Genomic DNA, 22,438 nt, shown 5'->3' with positions numbered 1-22,438 from the left:
CCCCCTTTCCTGGGGATGCTTGAGAATAAACAAGATGAGCACAAACCAGCTTGGATTTTTAAGACCCAAAAAACCCAATCAGATTCTTAAAAAACAGAACTTTATTAGAAGAACAAAAAAAGATAAAAGAACAACTCTGTAAGATCAGAATGGAAGGTAATCTTACAGGCAGTCAGATTCAAAACATAGAGAATCCCTCTAGGCAAAACCTGAAGTTACAAAAAGACACAAAAACAGGAATACACATTTCCTCCAGCACAGTCAATTTCACAAGCCAAAACAAAGAAAACCTAATACATTTTCTAGCTAGATTACTTACTAACTTTACAGGAGTTGGAGGGCTTGCATCCTTAATCTGTTCCCGGCAAAGGTATCACACAGACAGACAAAAGCCTTTTCCCCCACTCCAGATTTGAAAGTATCTTGTCCCCTCATTGGTCATTTGGGCCAGTTGCCAGCCAGGTTACTTGAGCTTCTTAACCCTTTACAGGTAAAAGGACTTTGCCTCTGACCAGGAGGGATTTTATAGCACTGTATACAGAAAGGTGGTTACCCTTCCCTTTATATTTATGACAGGTGGCTCTACACCCTGTGAGGTCAGGCCGTGTGACCCTGGTTTTACAAGGTGCTTTGAGATGGATGGGTACCAAGTGTGATGTCGGGTAGCACTACACCCTGTGAGGTTGGGCCATGTGACCCTGGTTTTACAAGGTGCCCACAGAGAAGAAGTCCAAGGTCACACAGGAAGTCTGCTGCAGAGGGTGGAATAGAATCAGATTGCTTGAACTCCTTACCCCTCCTGCCCTGATTTCCATTTACTTTTCTTCATACTGGAAGCAGCAGGCTCCTTGCTTTCCCAGTTAGTGGCCAAGCTAAGGTTTTTGATGAAAGTTGGATGTGCTGAGCTCAGTTTAGATGAGGCAGGGGAAATGCTGCTGAATGGGGGAACATCTGGAGGAAGGGTGGGGCTGCTACCTCTTCTGATGGAGGTATGCTTATCATTGACCTTTATGGGCCAAGCTATTGAGATCATATTGGAGCCATTGCTGGTCCTAAGCACTTAGGTAAAAATAAGTGCTTGCAGTGCCCTTTGCCATGTTCAGCTAGGCCATAGGCTGCAGTCTCTCCTTTTGTGAACCCACTGTCATATATGCCTCTCTCAGTGCCATTGTTCCCTAACTCATAGTTTCCTGCGCTGTTAGATCACAATTCCTACAGAGGACAGCTCACTTATTGACCAGATCAGTGGTCAGGGTCACCAGTATTGTCAAGTTGTTGGCTCTGTATGTGTGTTCTCTCTGTCTGGTGTACCAGCACTGGCCAGTTAGCCCGTACAGCAGGCTCCAAATGAACTGCCCAATAACCACAGACCCGTCTCGTAGCAAAGGCACTCGGTCAGGTTTATTGCAGATGAAGCACGGTGCTAATGCTCCGGCTCAATGGTTACAGGTACACTTAACACCTGTATGCCCGTGACAATGGACCAGCTCAGTCAGTGGTGGGACTTTCCACTGCCCCCTAGGCCAGACGAAGGGTTAAAGCGAGGTATCCCAACATTTGTAGACTTGGATAAACAACTTACATATCACCTTATGTGTTTCATGACATGTTTGTTACCTCCCCTTGTACTTTCCTCCTGATGTTTCAGACAAAACATCCCTATTCACCACCTGTCTTTTACTTTTACTCTAATGTTTTAGACAAAACATCAGTATTCATCACTTGTGTCGTGTGCTGAGTTAGAGTGTTCTAGAGCTGGCCTGCGGGAGTGCGTTTACATGTTCAGCGTGTTTTATCCATACTAGCAGTCCTGGTGCCGAGTTTGTGTGCCAGTGACTGGCTTGCAGGGGAGCATCTGCGTTCGACAGGGCCTGACTGTAGCTCAAAGCATAACTTTGGCTGACTTTGGTTCAGGCCTCAGGCCTTGGACCAGGCCCATGCTTCAGGCTCTCTCCTTCTACTCCAGGCTGGAGTGCTGAAATATACTTTACTTTGATTTGCTCTAGATGACCACTTGGAAGCTTCTGCTAATGCAGAATGTGGTCATCTGTTTGTTTAGCAGGACAAGCAAATGTGAGAATGTAACACCAGCCATCAAGGTCTGCACTAGCTTCCAATGCACTTCCAGATGTAATGCAAGGTATTCATTTATCCACAGAGCCCTAGGGGGCTTAGGACCAGACTAACCCCTGAACCAAATCACCCTCTCTACTTGATTGCAACAATAATCCTTAGTGGGAATGCTCTTGTTGTCTGGCCCCAGAGGTGAAGTCTTATTTTGGTATTCTTGGTAAAGGGCTTCCATCTCTTGTGGAGTGAATTCCTGGTCCCACTGGAAGTCTATGGCAACATAACCATTGACTTCACCCATGGTCTGCAAAGCCTGAGCTGGGTGATATATACCACAAGATGAAATATTCTGTGTAGGATTTTAGCTGTTTGATTGTTATTTCTGCTAGACAGGAGTCATGTGAGTTCTCTCTGGAGTTGTATGATTTTTTGAGGCCATCTTAGAATCATAGAATATCAGGGTTGGAAGGGACCTCAGGAGGTCATCTAGTCCAACTCCCTGCTCAAAGCAGGACCAATCCCCAATTTTTGCCCCAGATCCCTAAATGGCCCCCTCAGGGATTGAACTGACAGCCTTGGGTTTAGCAGGCCAATGCTCAAACCACTGAGCTATCTCTTCCCCTTATCTGGCCATTAGCAATATTTCATTTAGCTTTTGTCTTAGTGTTTAGGTACAAGTCATCGTAGGTGCTTTGCAAAAAATCTGAAGTTCATTTTAAAATCCCTCTGCCAAGAGAGTGTGATGGAGGGAGGTTGAGCACTTGCTAAGGGGCTAGGAAATGCACCCAGAGCCCTCTTGCATTCCATGTGCACTTTCCTGAATGAGCTGCTGCCCCTCCCTAGGACACTGCTCTCCCCACACCCACTGCCTCTCTCCCTTTCCACAGCCCCGGCCAGTGTTAAACACTTAGACCCATGAGGATCTGGGGACAGTACAGCAGCCAACAGCTAGAGACTGGACAGTTTGCACCTCCTGGATTTCACACACTGACAGGCTTATGCAGAGCTTGCAGCTCTGCCAGGGAGGCACACTCTGGAGCAAGCTGCGTCCTCTCTGGCCCCTGACTGCGCCTCTCCGTTACTGCTCCATTGCACGTCAGTGAGCAATTCGCAGCTGGTGCTGTGTGCCCTGCGCTAGAGGTAGACTAGAGCCGGGCATGATGCAGGGTGGCGTCTTGTTGTTACAAATGGCAGGCACAGCCGCAGCTGTGATTTTCAAACTCTGCTGACGTGGCCCAATCCAAATGGGATTTCAGTGGGACTCTGGAAGGTCCTTTTCCAGCCTGCCAAGGGGGATGCATTTCAACTCTCTGCCTCAAACCAGGAACGCTGTTCCTGGGGTCTCTAAGTTGGGGCTGGGCCTTGCTACTGTCTCTCTTCCCAGAAGGGGCTGAACAGCTTTGGCTCAAACTTTCAGCAAAAAGAAATGCCTCTGAGTAGAGACTAGCCCTGGAACATGTCATCCCAGAAGGGTGAGAAAGGTGTCAGATCCAACCGGGAGGTCCTTTCACAGGACTGCCTCAGCCATTAGCTGTGCACTGTCATGATAACTGGGGCAGTTGGTCCCTGTTTGGAAGGTCCCTTTGGAGATGAGGCGCAGGATTGGTCACAGTTAGCTCTCGTCCCTTTTTACACATTGCAGCCTGAGTGGCTCTACGTGGCAGCATGTCTGGCAAATGCTAACTGGGCCCCACACTTGCTGTATAAGCTAAGGAAGGCAGCAATCCTTTGATCATAGAAGGAGGTGGCTGGGGGACCAATGTATTCCCCAGCAGGCTCTGCAGGACCTTCACCACCTCCACATCCCCTTACCATGCAACCACATCACATTGACTCCTGCCTTCCCCAGTGCTCTGCCATTAGTAGAGCAGTAGCCGCGCACCAGCCAAATGGCTTTGCGGTTCCCCAACTCCCCAGTCTGGCTGCAAGTGGCCTGGATGATTCCTGGAAGCACCAGCCGGACAGTGGGGCAGAGAGATACAGACAGGTCAGGAGACAGACAGAGAGAGCTGGTGAGGGAATCCCGGATATATGAGGAAGTTGGGGAGGTGAGAGAAAAGGAGGCACCTTCTCACCAGGTTCAGCTGAGTTGCCTTTCCAGTCACCCAGCTGGACCCTACAAATGTCCTTCCCTCATTTAAGATACCTATTGAGACCTAATGCTTGCATCTGCCCCAGAGATAGCAGAGAAACTGTTCTGATTTGGGGTTTCATCCTGGATTTTCAGTCTCACGGATGTCTGTTTTGTTTCTGTCCCTCAGGGTCCAGCTGGCAGGACCTCAGGGCTGACCTGATCACACCTAGGACCATGGTGGCTGCTTTTGACTACAACCCTAGGGAGAGCTCTCCAAATGTGGATGTGGAGGTAACCAGCACCAGTCACTTCCTGCTTGAGGCTTACTTCTCTTTCTCTCTCTCCCTCTGGTTTGCCTTCTTATGCTGGATCCCTTTGGCCTGACCTTGCATCATCCTCTTTCTGAGTGCTTGTGAAAGTCTGGGAATAATAGCCTTGGAGACAGAAGTCTTCCCTTTATCCACAAAATGAGGCCTGGTGCTTGACTGTGCAGACTTCCCCTACTCTGATTGGAGTGTGAGACCCAAGTTCGGTCTATTTAGTTCAATTTTGACTGCAGCTGCAGTGTGGAATCAGGCCCTGTAAAACATAGTTATTGGTAGCCAACACTTTTGCTCGAGCATTCCCAGGCATTGGGCCCAAACACACAGAGGCTGCATCATTGTTTATATATGAGCCAATGTTCATGTTGTCTGTAGATACTGGCGTAGTCATTCCTATTTGGGTCTTCGCCAACAGGAGTTAGGGGCCATTTTGTTGAAGTCAGTGGGAGCTTTGCATATGTATCCAAGACAGAATTTGGCCCTGCCAAATGCTCCGTTCATGACAGTTCCTTGCGCTCAGACATCTCTGGGCAGAAGGGTGACCTGTTTCTGGTGTTTCCTTTTATCTTCACATCCAGACAGAGCCTGCTTCCCTCACTGGGAGTCTGACTCTCACAAGCCTGTCACAATGGCCTTGGGAGTCAGGACACAGATCCCAAGGCCTCGGAATATTTTACCTCCCAGATAATTTCTAAAATGGAAATGAAAATAGGAAAGGGGATGCAGAAGCTTGTGAAAGGCAGGTCACAAGAGCATTGTTTGTGTCTAACCATTTCGTTTCCAGAGCTGGGCTCTCCTAACAACATCCTTACTGTGCTTCCTTTTAGGCTGAGCTGACATTTACTGCTGGAGATGTTATCACAGTGTTTGGGTCCATGGATGATGATGGATTCTATTACGTAAGTACTGGGTCTAGAGGGTCTGAGAGACATGCAGCTTGAAGGTCTACTCCCAATCAACTGTCAAAATAGGAGAGACTGGGAAACAAAATGGAGGGTTGTCATTAGGGACTGTCCTAAACACAATGAATTCCAGCCTTTGGTTTCTTACATAGACAATCCCAATTCGACACATTCCAGCTGGGGTATTTTTTCTGCATTTTACCTTTAGGCCATTCTCTCTCTCTGTCCAGCCCCCGGAAGAGGGGGGCCCCTCCCCTCCTTTCATTCTCCTCGTCCCTTTCTTGGCATAACCCTAATACAGCTGTTGCCAAGCTGGAATCTGTGTACGCTGCACATTGTGCACATGACCAGTGCTCAGCGAGCTACGTGGCGTCTGCGGCAGGCTGAGTTGTCATTAAAGAATTGCCATTTCGTTACGGCCATTTCTATTTCTCTGTCCGTTCCTTGTTTTCTTTATACGTGCCATGACCTAGTTTAGTCACAAGTGATATGTTTGCTGGGAGCCTGGAGGGCTTAGGAGGGACCCAGGGGCCTGGTTCAGATCCAGTTAGGTTGGCAGTGACTGAAAGCTGGTGATGTCCACAGGCTCTGTAGTGGCTTATGTGAAATGAATTGGTTCTTTCAGTCTGGTTCCCAGGTAGGGGACATCCCAAAGCAACTCCTTTGCACTAATGGCATAAAGGGGTGGTCTGAACTCGGAGCCTGAGAACTGAATGTGCCCTAGAAGCTAAGCTCCCTCTCTGTGGGAGAGATGGCTCCTGCAGTCAAGAAAGCTGAGCAGGCCATGTGGGGGGGATTGCTCTGTGACTGCCCACGATGTACTGCTCAAACCAGCACCCCACCAGACATGGAGCAGCTCAGCTATTCGGGTGGTGCAGGCAGCTCTGGGTGTTACCAGTCCGTTCTTGGTACAAAACCAAACCCATTCATTTCAGTTAAGCATACGGAGTAAGTTTGTTCGTCTCTAAGGTGCCACAAGTCCTCCTTTTCTTTTTGCGAATACAGACTAACACGGCTGCTACTCTGAAACCTGAGTGACAACAGTGTACTTGCCTATGGTATCATTTACACAGGAACTTGGGAATTACCAGACACTCCTGATGTTGTCAAAGTTTCACTGTAGCAACAGTTTGTCTCAGACATTTTCTACTAAATGCAAACTCTCTGGCTGGTGAGAAAAGAAAGTCCCTTCATAAAAGACACATTTAATTTAATTCTCTCCCAGGGCTATTACAGGTGCCCAGGAATCTTCCAGGGTGTTTGCAAGGAATTGGATATTTATGTTACAAGGTGTTGAGCCAAGATCCCTGTCTTGCCTACAAGATTCTGTTTTCACGTTTAGTTCTGCACTCCATTTACTATGGCTCTATATTCCTGGGATCCTGTTGGATAAAGTATCTTTGCACCTGTAACAATTCAGAGAAGCTTTAGTTAAAGCCACAATGCCAAATAGAATCAAAAGGATTAAGAAAGTCACCAGAACAGGCAAATCATTTCCCTTTGTTTCGCTGAAGTCAGGTCAGTGTGCTCCGTAGTTGTGTGGTGATCAGTGTCTATCTATCCATCAGGCTCAACTGTTTGTCCCTTTACTCTGCTCCTCACACTGACCTGTTCTTGTAGTGAGAGCGGAATGGGTGTTGGCAGATCTGCCCACACTGCCCCCAGCACAATACTAATGACCGGAATCCCTAGCCCCTACATAGTGCTTTTGGTCATCCTCACCCTTTGTATTTCCAGGAGCCCCGCTTGTTGCCCAGGACCCCATTGTGCTAGCACTCTACAAACACAGTACAAAGAGACAGTCCCAGCCCCAGAGTTTAGCTCTCGAAGTGCTTTACAATGGAGAGCAGGACCATTATCCCTGATGTAGAAATGGGGAAACTGAGGCACAGGGAGGGGACATGACTTGCATAAGGTCACCCAGCAGGCCAGAGCCAGGAACAGAACCCAGGTTCTGTCCTCTAAGCCGCACTGCCTGTGGGAGCAAGGCAGGCCACATTTCCTGATGACCTTAGCTGGGTTTAGCCACAGGCTGCAGTCTGCCCAGCCCTGTGCAATGGGGTTGTCTGCTTCATTTCTCAAGTCAGTCTTTCTTAGTGGCGTACTAAGAACCGCTTCTCTGACCTTGCAGGGGGAGTTAAACAGACAGAGAGGCCTTGTCCCGTCTAACTTTCTGGAAGCTGTCTCTCTGGATGGAGGAATGACTGAGGGGCTTCATTTGGAAGACAAAGACACATGTGCAGTGAGTGCCGAGAGTCAGGTAAGGTGACATGGTAGCTGATTAGTGCAGAGGACTCTTGGGACAGAAACTGTTGTTACCATAGCCATATAAAAGGACTTCCAATAGTTGAGAAATGGGAGAGAGACAAAACTCCAAAGCTGACCAGAGGTCTGGAGTGGAGGGCATGAGTGCAGTTCACCCCATCTTCTGCAGCCACTCAGATCACTGCACTTTGCCTAGTGGGTTTTATCACACAGGAGCAGCTCAAGTGTTTGCAGGGAAATATTAGGGCCACTTGTTAAAGGATGGGAGAAACCTCTAGGCAAGACAATGCTTTGAGGACTTGCTCCTTCACTGCTGCACAGTGGTGAGTGTGACACACCCGAAAACCCACTGGGGACATCCCCACACACACCTCTGTGAAAAGGATGTAAGGCCATGAGAGCGCCTCTCAAACCCAGGAAACTCACAGCCAGAAAATCCTGAGTTACCCACTCCCTCCCCTGCTTCCTGGCACAACCAGCCTGCTCTCCCCAAAGCAGACTCCATTCTGTGCTGCCTTACCCACCCTGCAGTGCCCCTAACCACAGTGATTGCCAGGGGAACTCAATGCCCAGTTGGGCCCTAATTCTCAAATGGATCTCTTGGCGCCATCAGTTACCTTCGGGAAATTACCTCCATAGCTCCCCACTCACTGAGTCACAGAGATGTCAGAGCTGTCCATTAGCCACAGGCCTAGTCTGGCACCAAGCCTCGGTCTGTGAACAGGCACACATCCCTGACTGCCCCAGTTTCTGGGATTTTCTGCCTCTTAAAAGAAGCTGGAACTATTGGTGTCATGCTGACTAAATCCTTCCTGGCTTTCCTGCAACCTGTTACTCCTGCACCAGCCCTCCCAGCTCCTGACCTCCTCCATCCCTCTCCCCCACACTCAGCCACCCCCTGCTCATTTGTCTTTGCCTTCAAACACACTAGAGTCTCCACAAGCCTCCCTCCCCAGCTACTGCACCATCTCCCTCATTTCCGATGACTTCATGTTCTGTAACGTCTGTCTGCTACAATGCCTTGATTTCCTCCCCATACAGGGAAGGTGCTGTGCCTGCTTTGCAGACCAGTCAAATACAGTTAGGCTACCTGCCCCATCTTCTAAAGCCAGGCCAAAGCTGGGCCACCTGAGCTGCCGGTCATGGATGTTCAGATTCCTTTGACCCTGATTTGAAGGGCGTGTCTGCTTGGGAAACTTTTACTAGTTGTAACAGTTCAATTATACAGGTATAGTTAGAGAGCTGTAGTTACACTAGTCCCACTCCCCTTTGGACACTCTTATTCCAGAATAAGAGCAGCCTTTTCAGTTTAGTTTAAAGCACTTCCAAAGTGACAAAAGGTAAACTGAAAATACCCACTCTGATACTGGAATAAGGGTGCCCACAAGGGGGCTCCGCTAGTTCACGATATGGGTTTAAATTCACAGTACAACTTCCCTGTCTAGATGAGCCCTTAATCTCTGGATTCCCCAATGTGTGAATGGACACTGATTAGGGTAGAGGGCTCTGCATAGCTCCCTTGAACAGATTTCCACGTGCATCAAGGCATACTAATTCCAATTAAGGTCTAACTGTTTTTAATGGCTCTGGATGTCTGTGGTTTGGCATGTGGTTCCAAGGCTGGGGTAGGTGGAGGCTGTGTATGTGGGGAATCAGTTGTTAGTGATTGAACTTATTACATTCCAGCAGGATTTAACTGGTAATAGGCTGCCTGCTGTACACGGACGTGCCTCCCATGTCTACCCCTTCCAGTTCCTCCCTGACATACTTTCCTCCCAAATGTACCAGTATTTACCTTTGTTCCCCTCAAGGGCTGATGTCAGCTCACTTTTATATAAAGCTCCATACATTTTTGAGAAAGTTACCCCAACGTCCTTCCCAGTTCCCTGCTGTGTTTATTAACATGAACATTGAGTGTGACCCTTTTTGAGGTCAGGACACCATGTGCTAAGAACTTTGTATAAATATACAAAGACATGGTCCCTATCCTGAAGAGTTTATGTTCTCCGGGTGTTTCTCGTTTGAATCTTTGTCACACATTGTATAGCTTGAGTGAGTGATTACAGAGGGGAACCAGGAATAGGACACTGAATTCTATACTTGGCTCTGTTTCTGATTCCTTGTGACCTGGTACTAGTCACTTCACCTCCCTAAGTGTCAGGTCCTCTGTGTGTGGTTATAAATTCTGATCATGGCGTAAGTGCCTAGATAGGTATGACAGAATGACCACCTCCCTCCCATCGTTTGTGTCTTATGAGGCTAATTAATGAATGCATTTGAATTGCCCCAGGATCTTCCAATTAAAGGAACTAGAGAGAAACATGTATGAATACAAAGGCCTGCATAACAAAAGTTTGACTCTTGGTGGTTGAGAACTTGAATCCTGAAGCTGCTTATGGCTGCCTGCCACATTCAGTGATGTCACAGATGGGTAGCTGTGACCTCACCTTGACTTGCATGGTAGAGACTCCACTGAAGGAGGAGCTAATTAGAAAGCTCACCAATGGAAAGAGGACATTTGGCACGAGTCTGACTGGAGGCCCTGATGGATTAATAGTAATGACCCCGGTTGTGTCCTTTGGCTGTGAAGTGTTAGCGACAGGGTTTGTCTCACTACCCTAGTGTTCCCTTAGCATTGTCTCTGCAGCGTGCCCACCTCTCACGAAACTCAGAATTTGTATAGCCTGACTGTTGTGTCTATAGCAAAGCAACATGGCATCGGATTGAAAGGGCACTGCTGGGAAGCTCCTGGCAGTGACTGTCTTTACACACTCCCCTAAATTACCAGAAGAAACATACCGGTAAAGCCTCATTCCAGGACCTCTGAGCTGCATTCTTACTCCTATTACATACTACAGCCTCGCCAAGCCCCTTCCCCCCCACCCCCATGGTATTGCTTCATTAAAATTAAATAGCAAGCACCAAAAGGCAGGAAAGGTAGAAGTGAAGGTTCTCCTAGTAGCATTGAGCTGCCTACATTGCATGTATTCTGTGGGCTCAGTCCTCACCCGTTGTGAATCAATATAGTTTCATCGACATTAACCCAAGTACATCTGGGGGAACTGAGGATTCACCATAACCAGCTAGCATATTTTTACAGGCCTACTCTCATGTTGGTTAAAAAGTGTTAGCGAGCGTGGCCTATTTGCTGAGGCTAGGCCTGGCCAGGGAAGGGGATTGGTTGCTAAGGAGAGAGGAGTTCTCACATTTGCTGCTGCCTGTGTTCGGCTGGAGACCTTTTCTCGCAAAGCTGGGTCAGCAGGGCAGCAGAGCTGAAAAAGCAGCAGAGAGGTGGCAGGAGTGAGAGAGCATCACTGGAATCTTTTGGAAGATTGGGGATGAAATTCTTCCTGCCAGATTGCCTAGCTGCAGCCTCTGAGCCATTCTGCCTGCTAGGGCAGGGTCACCGAACAACGTGATGTCACAACAAAGCTGTGAGCTTCATTAGGCCCTACTCAGATCTTAGCAGGAGCTCACTCATAAGTGATTTTCCAATTGCTTATAATTTTCTGGATTAAGCTTTCCCCCCCACACTAAGAAGGGGCCCAGCACCTCAGTGAGGATGATTTCCATACAAAGCAGAGGAAGGAAGATGAGTTATGTGAATCACTGGTGACTAAACGATTTGTACAATTCTGGAAACATGGGGGATATTTTTAACTCTCCAATAACTGAAAGAGATTAAGGGATTTTGCTTAAACTTTCACACAAATGTCACTTCTGGACTCAGGCTAAGCACTGAAAACTCAACCCCAAAGGGAAACTCCCTGAGAAGTCCTGAGCATGTGAAAACAGGATGTGACAGTGAAAATCCCATGGTAATGTCAATGATAGTTGTTGCTATCAAGGGACTGCTCTAACGGGTATGCTTTGCATCAGTAATATGCCAATTCTGTCAAAGACTGAGGTTTGTAAAGCACCTTTAGAAAGTATTCCATTCTAATTTATTTCATCTATTTATTTCTGCCCATATTATGTACCCCTGGCGGTTATATTTTTCAGAGAATGAGGAAAAGAAGAGTCCAGTGATAGATAAGAATGATACATAGAGAGAGAGAGCAACCATGTAAGTGTATGGGAGAAGGTTGCCTTAATCACCTGCCTGACCCAGTACCCTAGCTTGCCATGCAGCCAGACTTCTCTCCTTCCCCTGCTGTGAAGTGGCTGGCTGCATGAGGCTCATCACAAAAGAGAAGCCATGCTGTGAAGTGCAGTTGTTTGGAACAATTATCGGGTGGTTTTGGGGACTGTGGTATGATTTCTTAGAAATAAGAGATAACAAGGGACTGGCCCCAGCTAGAGCAAGATTATTCTCTGCACAGTAGTTTATGGTGCTTTATCCAGACTGGGTGTAGCTGTCCCATGTGATGGGGCTCCTGCCTCAGCCTGCAAGCTAATAGTTTCCCATATTCAGCCTGCATTTTCCTTTGCTCAGTTTTCTCCCGTTCCTCCTCACTGTGTGCCCTGGGGCTCCCGTAAACAATCCAAAGACTAGCAAATTGACTAAATAAGTCATGGGGGTGGTGCTAGTCCCTAAAATTAACCCCGGCGGATAATTGTTCTGTTTGATAGCACTCACAGAAAGGATTGTATCCAGGCGGCTGTGGGGTATGACTTCCTGCACTCCACCGCTTGAAGGGTGCAGGGGGAGCAGATTTATTGTGTTTTTCCTTTTTAACATTTGATTTATCATTTCAGAAAAAACTCATGAGTAACAGAGAAGAGAAAAGACTAACATGATTGTTCGATTTTGCAACACTAACACTATTTACCAAGATGTTTCCAGAGTAATTTTTCTTCATTTCTTTTCTTGGAGAAATATCCAGAACTTGAATTTCCATTTGTTACTTACCAGTTGAGTCCACTGCCTTTATGTAACTTAGAGTGGGGGGTGTGTGTACATGTGTGCCTGTGAGTGTGTGTCATTCACCAGAGATGGCAATCAGAAGGACTTGTGACCACAAAGACAGTTAGTCATGTCCTTCTAACTGATGGAGATTTGCTATGTGAATTGATATATTCGTACTGTTGTTATAACCAATTGTCTATCGGCCCTATGTGGGGAGAAGACTTCCAACAGTAGAGGGTCTTTAATTTATAATTTAATGGACAAGGGCAGAACAAGATCTAACGGTCGGAAGCTGAGGTTAGATACATTCCGGTTGGGAATAAGATGCCAGTGTTTTACACCGAGAGCGTGAACCATTAGGACCAGTTACTCACGGATGTGGTGGATTGTCCATCATTTGGAGTCTCTACGTGAAGACTGGATGTTTTTCTAAAAAAATATGCTGTAGGTGCAACCAAGTGTGTCGGGTTTGACAGGGAGATGTTCTCTGGCCAGCGCTGTGCAGCAGCTCACGCTCCATTAACATAATGGTCCCTTGTGGCCTTAAAGTCTATTAAATCCATGAACAGCAACAAGCCCCTGGTGACCTGGGATGCTGGAAAGCAGCATTGTAGTCACTGTGCTTGCTGTTAACTCATAGGAGTTGGGAACCGACATGCATTTTGCATCAGTACCAAGCCATATTTCTCTAAAAGGTTCATTTGGCTCTTTCTCGGGAATACTGATTCCACTTTTGTCACCCCTCTGCTAAATAATGGCTTCTTTCCATGTAACACACCCCGCCCCCAAGGTGTTCAGGAGATCTGGCTCCCTAGAAGTGGTGTTTCAGCTCATCTTATACCTATAATTTGTTCTTCTTGGAAATGAATGAAGTGTCTGGAATAACTAGAGGGGAATTTAACTCTAAAGAAAAAGAGACCATAGACAACTGCCTTTCCTGTTAACTGCTCCTGAATGGCACTGAGTGGCTCAGCAGTGGGGTAATGCAGGGATGCTATGTCTGTTATTTCAACACAGGAAACAGGCTCAAGACTGCCAGCCATATGAGCCTCCATTTCTGCTTTATGCAGCACCTGCAACCTCTTTTTGTAACATACTCCTAGTAGCAAAGCGTTCCCATGCCCAAGTCCCCAAGTGACACTAGCCAACAGCATTATATGATGCTTGTCTCCAGAGACAGCCTCTGTGCTCTTTGCTAATACCCCTCCCTAGGCAGAACATCATGCTGTCTATGTCACTGGCTCATGCTCTTCTCAACGGAGCATTCTGTTAGCTAGACACTTCTAGCCCTCGATTCATGAAACCACTTATGCCTCTGCTTAACTCCCACTGACTCCTATGGAACCTAAACTCAGACTTGGGTGCTGTCCTGAATAGCGATGGTTTCCTGACCAAAGCTTCTAGTGATGCTGTTTGAGAACAGCGTGCTGGTAATTGCCCACTTCTCTGCCCCTGCCTGCAAGGCTGCTCTTTAGGTGATTATGCTGTAGTGAGTACAATTGGAAGCTGGAAGGATGATTCTCAGACCTGGCAAGTCAGTGTCAATGTTCAATACCCATTCAGGAGCCATAGAAAGGGCAAAGGCTGTTTTGTTGTGATAGGGTCCACAATACATTAGCAGCCCAGGATGGCTAAGGTCATGGCTGAGCTAGAAAGCTTCATGATTTTGTAAACAAGTAGGTTTTAAGTGAGGTGAAGCTTGGGGTACACAAGACAAATCAGACTCCTAAAAGGGGTACAGTAGTTTGGAAAGGTTGAGAACCACTGCCTTAGAGTATATCTACACTGCAGCATAACCCTGGGCTTAGACTCAGAATCATAGAATCATAGAATATCAGGGTTGGAAGGGACCTCAGGAGATCATCTACTCCAACCCCCTGCTCAAAGCAGGACCAAAAATTGAGTTGAGCCCAAGCCCCCCTTCTATCTATACACAAATGTCTTGGACTCAAGTTCAGACCAAGGATCCTAGAACCCTGAGAGGGTGGAGGGGTCAAGCTTGAGTCAAGCTGGGACCCAGGGTCAAGCCCCATCATTCTGCAGTGTAGATGCAGCCCACCGGCATCCGTCCGTCCCCACCACCCCCCGATTCGGGTTCTGGGAGTCTGCCAAATGTATTCCATAATCCCATAGGCCAACTTCCTTTGTTCTCTCTCTCCCAAGAATTACCAGTTGATTCCAGGGAAATGGAAGCAACTCCCCCTTGTATTACAGCAGCTCAGGCAGTCAGAGTTTAACCCTTCCATTTTATCCCGACCGCCAAGCTCCAAATACACCTTCAGAAAGCCTCTTGTGTTTGAAATGGACACTGACCAGACGCAATCCTTTGCAAAGCGTGCTGCTTCATGCTTGTGGGAGCACCGCTAGATTTGGGAAATCTCTGCTGTGAGGCCAGCAAAGCGGTGGATTTAGGAGATGCACCAGGAATGACCACGCCTAGCAGCAAATAGAAAGAAGCTGGCAATGCTGGAAAGCTACTGGGCCAGTGACCATGGCAGGGAGCGGACTAAGCAGCTCAGGACTGAGGACAGGGAAAACAGGGACGAGAACGGCACCTTGGGCAACTTGCCGACATCGTTTTATGAGGTATTTAACTGGGTGCTGGGCACTGTGCCAAGCACAGAGCCAGCCAGGGGCTGATGGAAGCCAGGGACAAAGCTGGCCCTGGTCCCGGAGGAGGCTTTGGAGCAAAAACAGCTGCAATACAACCTGGGCTGTACTCAGAGGAGCTTTTTGATGCCACAGGAGGAACCACCGTGGCACCTGCAGCTGAAACAGAAGAGACAGAAGCCGTCCTGGAGCCTGGTAAGTTTCGGGCTCCATGTTAATGTCTATTAATATAGGAACGGGAGGGATTTCTATTCTGTGAACTAATGCAGAAGTTATTACTAGCCCTGGCTATCAGCGTGTATCTGCTAATGGCAGATTGTATGTCAGCACCTTGGTGTCTCCCAGCACCCCCCACTCTGCCCCGCCATGTGGAATTCAAAATGGTGACCACAAAGTGCAGACAGTAAAAAATACCTTGAAAAGTGAATTTCTACTGAAAAGGTGCACAGTTTTACTAGTGCTTTCCTGTTCCTTGAAAATAATAACCTTCCCTTGCTATCCCTGTAATCACACCGCTCTGTAACCACTCAGTGGTGTGACGAGCCACCTGAAAACAGCCAAAGGGAGGAGTGTGGAAACATGTTCCATTTACAAATCTAGTCCATTTCAGTTTAAGGGAGTCCATGCTGTCCTGGGGTTTGAAATTTTCTCCAAGGCCATGGAGTTCTGTGTGTTTGCATGGAGCCATAACAGGCTAAACTGTGTGGAAGCTAATGCAGCATCCTGTTGATTCCCTCATGAAGCAGATAGTCACAGAGAAGGTCGTATTTTCCCAGGCCATCTCAGTAGCTGACGAGCCCACTTCACTTGTAGATGTGCTGTTCAGTGGCATACACTGCAGGATTCCCATTGGCAGCTTGGAGTAACACCTTTCTTTGCCAATCAGGCACCACAAGAACTGTTCCGTCCTCCAAAATGTGGAATGCCAGAAATGATAGGAAACCCTTGTGCAGTGTATGGCCACCCATCTCCCCTGCTAACCCAAGTTGTTCTGCAATTTTAAGGGGAAAAAAAGCAGCAGTCATTTTTAACTTACCACTGTCTCTGGGCATCTTTCGCTGCAATTAACCAGGCTGTGTCCAGGGAGCTTCTGTGGTCTGTAGCATCCCTCTCACAATATACGGAAGTTCAGTTTGGAAAAGTAACATTTTATGTCCTTGCAATTCCACAAGGATTCTTCCTGTGCTCCTGCTGTTTGAGAAGAAAGCCCTCGGTGTGTGGTCCTGTGCCAGGCCCCTCGCCCCCTACTGGCTGCAGCACCTCCACAGCTCGCCCACAGTGCAGCAGAAGCCTGGACCAACGAACCTCCCCAGACTGTCCCAAGAGGGAGTGTTTCCGTGATGAACTGGCGGCTGAAGTTCTGGACAGGGCCCACAAGCAGGTCCAGAACCAAGGGCAGAGGGACTTGCGGCGAGAGGCAGGGGAAAGGCTCAGGCTGCCTTTGAGGACAGGTTTGCAGCGTGGGAGCAGGCACTTTCTTTGCAGTTCCTGGACCAGGGACAGCGACTAAGGGAGGAGGACGGAGCTCAGCAGAAAAACTTTTTGAGTGGCTGCTATCGCTAACAGGCTCCTGCTGCATCCCCCACACCAAGGCCTGAGTCCCCTCGGCGGTTCCCCATGCAGCAGTCCAGAAACAGCTTGGACAACGCCATTGCTGGGTGGCCCATGCAGTTGGGCCCAGTGAGCGGCGGGCCAGGGCAACTGTGGCACATGCAGCCCTCCATATTGCTCCCCTCCCCTGTGGATGCCTCTCTCCCTCCTCCCCCGATGCCAAGTGTGCAGCACATGTGGAAGGAAGGGAAGGGGGTATGGAGAGCCCGGGAATATGCAGTGGCGGGGGGGTGGGGTTCTGTCTTGGACATGGTTTCACTGTTCGCATTTGTTCATGCACTTTGTTCTCTTGTTTAAAGGTTTTGTTGTGGCTGGCGTTTTGGTTTGCTAATGGCAGCTGAGCCATGTTTATAAGTAAAGCTTTTTATTAAGAAAGTTTATTGCTATCACTGCGTCACATCATACTGTGTGTATTTCACACAATAAAGGTAACACATGATCAGGGACAATTGCCAAACATTCTTTATCAATACAGTTAGCTACATCAGTCACCTTACATCAGGGGTTTTCAAACGTTTTTTCTAGGGACCCAGTTGAAGAAAATTGTTGATGCCCGTGACCCAACGGAGCTGGGGATGAGGAGTTTGGGGTGTGGGAGGGGCTCAGGGATGGGGCAGAGGATTGGGGTGTGGGGGTGAGGGCTGTGGAGTGGGGCTGGGAATGAGGGGTTCAGGGTATGGGAGGGGGCTCTGGGATGTGGCAGGGGGTTGGGGTGCAGGAGAGGGTGAGGGCTCTGGGCTGGGGGTGCAGGCTCTGGGGTGGGGCCGGGGATGAGGGGTTTGGTGTGCAGGAAGGGGTTCCGGGTTGGGGGGGGCTCAGAGCTGGGGCAGGGGATTGGGGTGCGGGATTAGGGCATGGACTTACCTCCGGCAGTTCCCGGTCAATGGCACAGTCGGGGTGCAGAGGCAGGCTTCCCACCTGTCCTGGCACCGCGGGCTCCACTGCGCCTGAAGTGGCCAGCAGCAGGTCCGTCTCCTAGGCAGAGGCACGCAAGTGGCTCCGTGTGGCTCTCACCTGCAGGCACTGCCCCCCGCCCCCCCAGCTCCCATTGGCCAGTTTTCAGTGGGCGGTGGCAGTGCGCAGAACCCCCTGGCCCCCCTTGCCTAGGGTGCAGCATGGTGTTGAAACAGGTAGGCACTAGCCTGCCATAGCTGGGCAGCACTGCCGACGGGACTTTTAACATCTCGGTCAGCTGTGCTGACCAGAGTGACCCAGTGCCTGGCATGCCGTGACCCAGTACTGAGTCGCGACCCGAACTTTGAAAAACGCCCTACCCCCATTTGATATTCAGTCAGGTCATTCATAAGTACAGTGCTTGGCAATCAACCCCCTGCAGCTCTGAAACCCTCCACAAGCAATGAATCTCCCCCCGCCACCCCAGAACATTCATACAGGTGCCATTCCCCTCTTCCGTTGGGCCAGGCAAGCCCACAATGTGGGAGCACAAAGCATCCCTGCCTTCTGGTGCCCAGTACTTCCAGCTCCAGCTGAGGGAGCTGCACTTTGTGGCTGAGCGTCCTGATTTAGCAGCTCCTCGCTGTCCTAGGCCCAGTCAGGGGAAATGGCCCCCCTCTGGCTTCACAAAGGTTGTGAAGGGCACAGCAAGCCTCTGCAATGCACCCAGCATTGATGACACTGGCATCCAAATGGGTCTGTAGACATCTCCAATGGGATTTCAGTCTGCCAAACGCACAACCAGCAACCATTCCACACCTGCTGACAGTGTAATTAAACTGTCTTTTGTGAGAGCTCTGAGATCAGAGTATGGTTTCAAAAGCCAAGGCAAAAGTGGGTACACGGGGTTCCCCAGCATACCGGTGGGGACAGTAACTCCATTCATGACAATGCCATTTTGTGGGAATAGTGTCCCAGCCTGTCCATGAATGCAGACTCCCGATCGGTGAAAAACCCTGGCGTCATGACCTTTCCCACTGCAACCCATGGTGACACTCCTAAATTGCCCTCTGTGGTCCACCAAGGCCTGTATAACAATGGAGTAGAACCCTTTGCTGTTTATGTGCTCCTTGAAGAGGGCAAACTATGAACACACGAGTCCCATCAACAGCCCCAGCACAGTTTGGAAACCCCATTTTCTCAAAAACTACTTCAGGAATATCTGTAATGCCCGCCACCTTGGGGCAAACCACACGTCTGATTGCCTCATATATCTCCGCCACCAATTTACCCACAGTCGGCTTTCCAACTCCAAACTGGTGTGCAATGGACCTGTAGCAGTCTGGGGTAACCAGCTTCCAGATGGTTATAGCAACCTGCTTCTGGGCCACCATGTCCGCCCTCATGTATGTGTCTTCACACTGGAGAGCCGGGGCAAGCTGCTTACAGATCTCTAGAAAGTAGATTCCTTCATGCAGAAGTTCTGGACCCACTGCTGGTCATCCCAGGTCTGCAAGACAATGTGGTCCCACCAGTCTGTCTTTGTGGCCCTGCCCCAGAAGTGCCAGTCTATAAAAGTGACATCAGTGGGTGTACTGAGTGTTATAAGCAGCATCAGCCAGTTTGAGACTTCCATGTCTGTGTCCTTCTCGTCCTCCTCCATCATTAACTCTGTCAGGTGCCTTCAATGGGTCAGAAAACACCACTGAAATGTCCACCAGTGTCTCACAGAAGCTGCGCATGTTTCCTGAAACAGGAGTGAAAGTGCAAGTGAGAAAAGTTCTTCATGTTGCTGGGACTGCACAGACTAAAATGACAGTTGGACAATGCGTTGGCGGGTTGTTCAAACTTCCTGTAACGTGCAGGGTAGACAGTCAAGTTTTCCCACAGTGCACCATCAACAAAGGTCTAGAGCGGCCACATTTTGGGAGGGTGCTAGGAAGTCTGGGATACCGTTGGATGGACTCAGATCTGCATGTTGCAGTGTGGATGCCAGAGCCCTGAGTTCACATCCTGGTTAAAGACCTAGCGCTGTAGCCACTTGAGCTCTGGGGTCTCAAACCCAGGCCTGCTAACTCAAGTCCCATTGTCGTGGGGCTTGTGTTGCTGTGTGGGCATACTCAGACTGCGCTTCATAGAAGCCAGCATGCTAGGCAGGGAACTGCCTATGCTAGCCAGTGGGAGATGCTGTGAGCAGGGTGTGTGTGGTGCCCTTCCCTCTCCTGGAGATAGGCACCTGTCTCTGCTAGTGATTCTCAGCTGGGACCCTGCTTTGGAGTTAAGCACCTAAGGTGATTTGTGCAGGAAGCTTGGTGCGGGGAGGGAAAGGATGACCTGTCATAATGTTTAGTCCAGAGGTTCAGCTACTCCCCTGGGATTTAGGAGAGCCCCTGAGAAGGAGAAGGGTTTAAACTGGGCTCTGTTACCACTGCGGGGAGTGATCTAACTCTAAACTATGGGATATTCTCATGTGGGGGTCTCACAGCCACTTCTGTTGAAGCTGTTCCACTGTGAATTAAATCATTAGAGTCCTTTGGGCAAGAGGGACCTGGCACAAGCATGAGACTGATTCTGTAGCCTTGTGGTTAGTGTGCTCCCTCAGGATGTGGGAGGCCCAGGGTCCAGCTCCACTGCTCCAGTTGCTCTTTAATTATTGAGCCAGAGTGAAACCGTTTCAACAGCAGAGAGTGAGGGAGGCCACCCCTCCCCCTATCAGAGTATCCCATAGCCCAGCGGTTACAGCACTCGTGTGAGAGGTGGCAGATTCTGATTCAAATCCTTCCTCATCAGGTGGAGGGTGGGGACATGAACTGGAGGTCTTCTGCATCCCAGATGAGTAGCTGAACCACTAGGCTAATAGCTGTGGGGGCCTCCCCTTGCCCCATCCCATTGGTTTGTGTGAACTCCCCTGAGGGGTTGATCTGCTAGGTAGCCTCTAAGCACATATTGGGTCCCGCATGTAATTTAGGCAGCTGAATACCAAGTGGCAGGCAGCAGTGTGTATGCCGAGAGGCAGAAACCTAGGCACCGAGGGAACGTTTTACTTCAGAAACAGAGGCGCCAAGTGAGTTTAGGCACATGCAGGGTCAATGGGAGTTTTGCAAATCACACTGGAGCCTAAATCTGGGATTTTGGACTTTTGTGACCCTAGACCAGAGTGACTTAGGAGCCCATGTCTCATTGTCAAAAGCCCCGTACGGGTTTTGGAGTCCATGACTTACAGTGAAACTGGCTGCCAAGACATGGAGGTGCTTTTGAAATGTTACCTCCATAATTTCACTTTGCATGAAGGACTGGAGTTTCCTGCTTGAAGGAAGGGAATCCCAGCCTGTGAAGGCCTTACTCTTTCTTAGGGGACAAGGTCCAGGAGCCGGGATTGCCCCAAATGGTTGCTATGACTCTGTACATGTCAGTAATGCCCAGAAGGTTGAGCCCCATTGTGCTGTGTGCTACCAAACCCCATTTGCCTGGATGAAGTTGGGCACCTCTTTGTGATTGCTTGCTGCTTGCACCTTCCTTACTGCTGGAAATTCAATTGCTTTATGGTCACTTGCTCCAAGGATCCCCTTTATGTCCAGGTCCATGATTAACTCCTCCCTGCCCATTGAGTCATACGCAGCTTCCCATAGTTACTATCTGCCGTGGTTGAGCTGTGCTTCGTGCTGAAGGACCCTGAAAAGGCTCAGAGCTCAGGTCTGGCCAGCAGCTGCTGTTATGGGAGTGTTCTAGCGGCCAAGCAATTTGCCCCTACACAGACCCCACATACACCCCTCCCCATCAGGCCCTGGGCTCCCCAGTCTGAGGAGAGGCCTCGTGGCAAACCCTGTGGCCCGAATATTTAGCGGGTAGCTCACAGGCTGACCCCCTCAAGCAGCCAGCCCAGTCCTACTCTGGCATCTTTAGGGCACAGCCTTGAAGACCTGCTTCCCACCACCTCCACCCACAAAGCTATGCGCCTGTCACCCAAAGGCAGATGGCCTGCATTGTCTCCAATACTTCAGAGCCTGTGGCATACTCTCATTGTGTAGCCCAAAATTTACCAAGGGCTGTGCAAAGTCTGATCTCTTGCATGGTCTTGGTGGGAGCTGGGGAGCATTTTAAAGCCGCTAGAAATGGCCTGGCTGAATTTGCTGGGGAAGTGGCCTTTTCCGGAAGAGATGACCAGCTATAGACATGGGCTGTCAGGGTTTTCTCTTACTGTACAGCCTTTCTGTGGAGATGGTGTCACTGCTGGGGGTCTAAACTCTCTCTTTTGTTTACTCTTTTCCTGTTTAGCTGAATTCAGATGGGCCTGGTGAACAGAAGGACCCCTTGCCTAACATTCCTGAAGTGCCACCTTCCTGCACTCTCATTTGTGACCCAAGTCCAGACCAAGAATCACTGGAGACTCTTGAATCAAGTGACCTGTCCACTCAGAGTAAAAAGAAGAGAAGCTTCTTCTGCAAGGGGAAAAAGCTCTTAAAGAAACTAGGACCCAGTAAGAAGAACTAGAAAAGGATGTTGCTGATCTCCATAGGCCTGTCTGCGGAGCCCAGACAAGGACAAGCCCTCTGCAGCAAACTGAGCATCGCAGAGTATTGTAATAAGGAAAAGTGAACTTTGATGATTAAAGACTTGCAATGGCTCCAACCCTAGGCTTCCTTCACCTCATCTTCACACAGAGCCAGGCCGCCGTGGGACTGCACGGTCAGTGTAGCAATTGCCTGGCCAGAGGTAGTGATCCTGCAGCTAGGGCCTAGGAGCTAGGGGGCAGGTACCTCGGGAGGGGGCCAAGGAGCTTGGATGCAGGTACCTCAGAAAGGGGCCTAGGAGCTAGGGGGCAGGTACCTCGGGAGGGGGC

General features: G+C 49.2%; 1 protein-coding gene across 2 annotated transcripts in view; it reads left to right on the top strand.

Annotated features, from left to right (window-relative positions):
• TSPOAP1 (TSPO associated protein 1) overlaps positions 1-22,222 on the top strand; it is a 232,948-nt gene extending 210,726 nt beyond the window's left edge. For both annotated transcript variants that reach the window (XM_084651357.1, XM_084651358.1), the window contains 4 exons: positions 4,332-4,435; positions 5,295-5,366; positions 7,501-7,629; positions 21,874-22,222. In XM_084651357.1, coding sequence (XP_084507483.1) covers positions 4,332-4,435; positions 5,295-5,366; positions 7,501-7,629; positions 21,874-22,089 — 521 coding nt within the window. In that variant the 3' untranslated portion in view covers positions 22,090-22,222. The remainder of the gene's footprint in view (positions 1-4,331; positions 4,436-5,294; positions 5,367-7,500; positions 7,630-21,873) is intronic.
• Positions 22,223-22,438: the final 216 nt, after the last annotated feature.

Source organism: Lepidochelys olivacea (assembly GCF_965140295.1).
Source record: "Lepidochelys olivacea isolate rLepOli2 genome assembly, chromosome: 17".
In the NCBI taxonomy this organism is placed as follows: Eukaryota; Metazoa; Chordata; order Testudines; family Cheloniidae; genus Lepidochelys; species Lepidochelys olivacea.
Note: the sequence above shows the minus strand (reverse complement) of the source record. Positions and strands in the feature narration are given on the sequence as shown.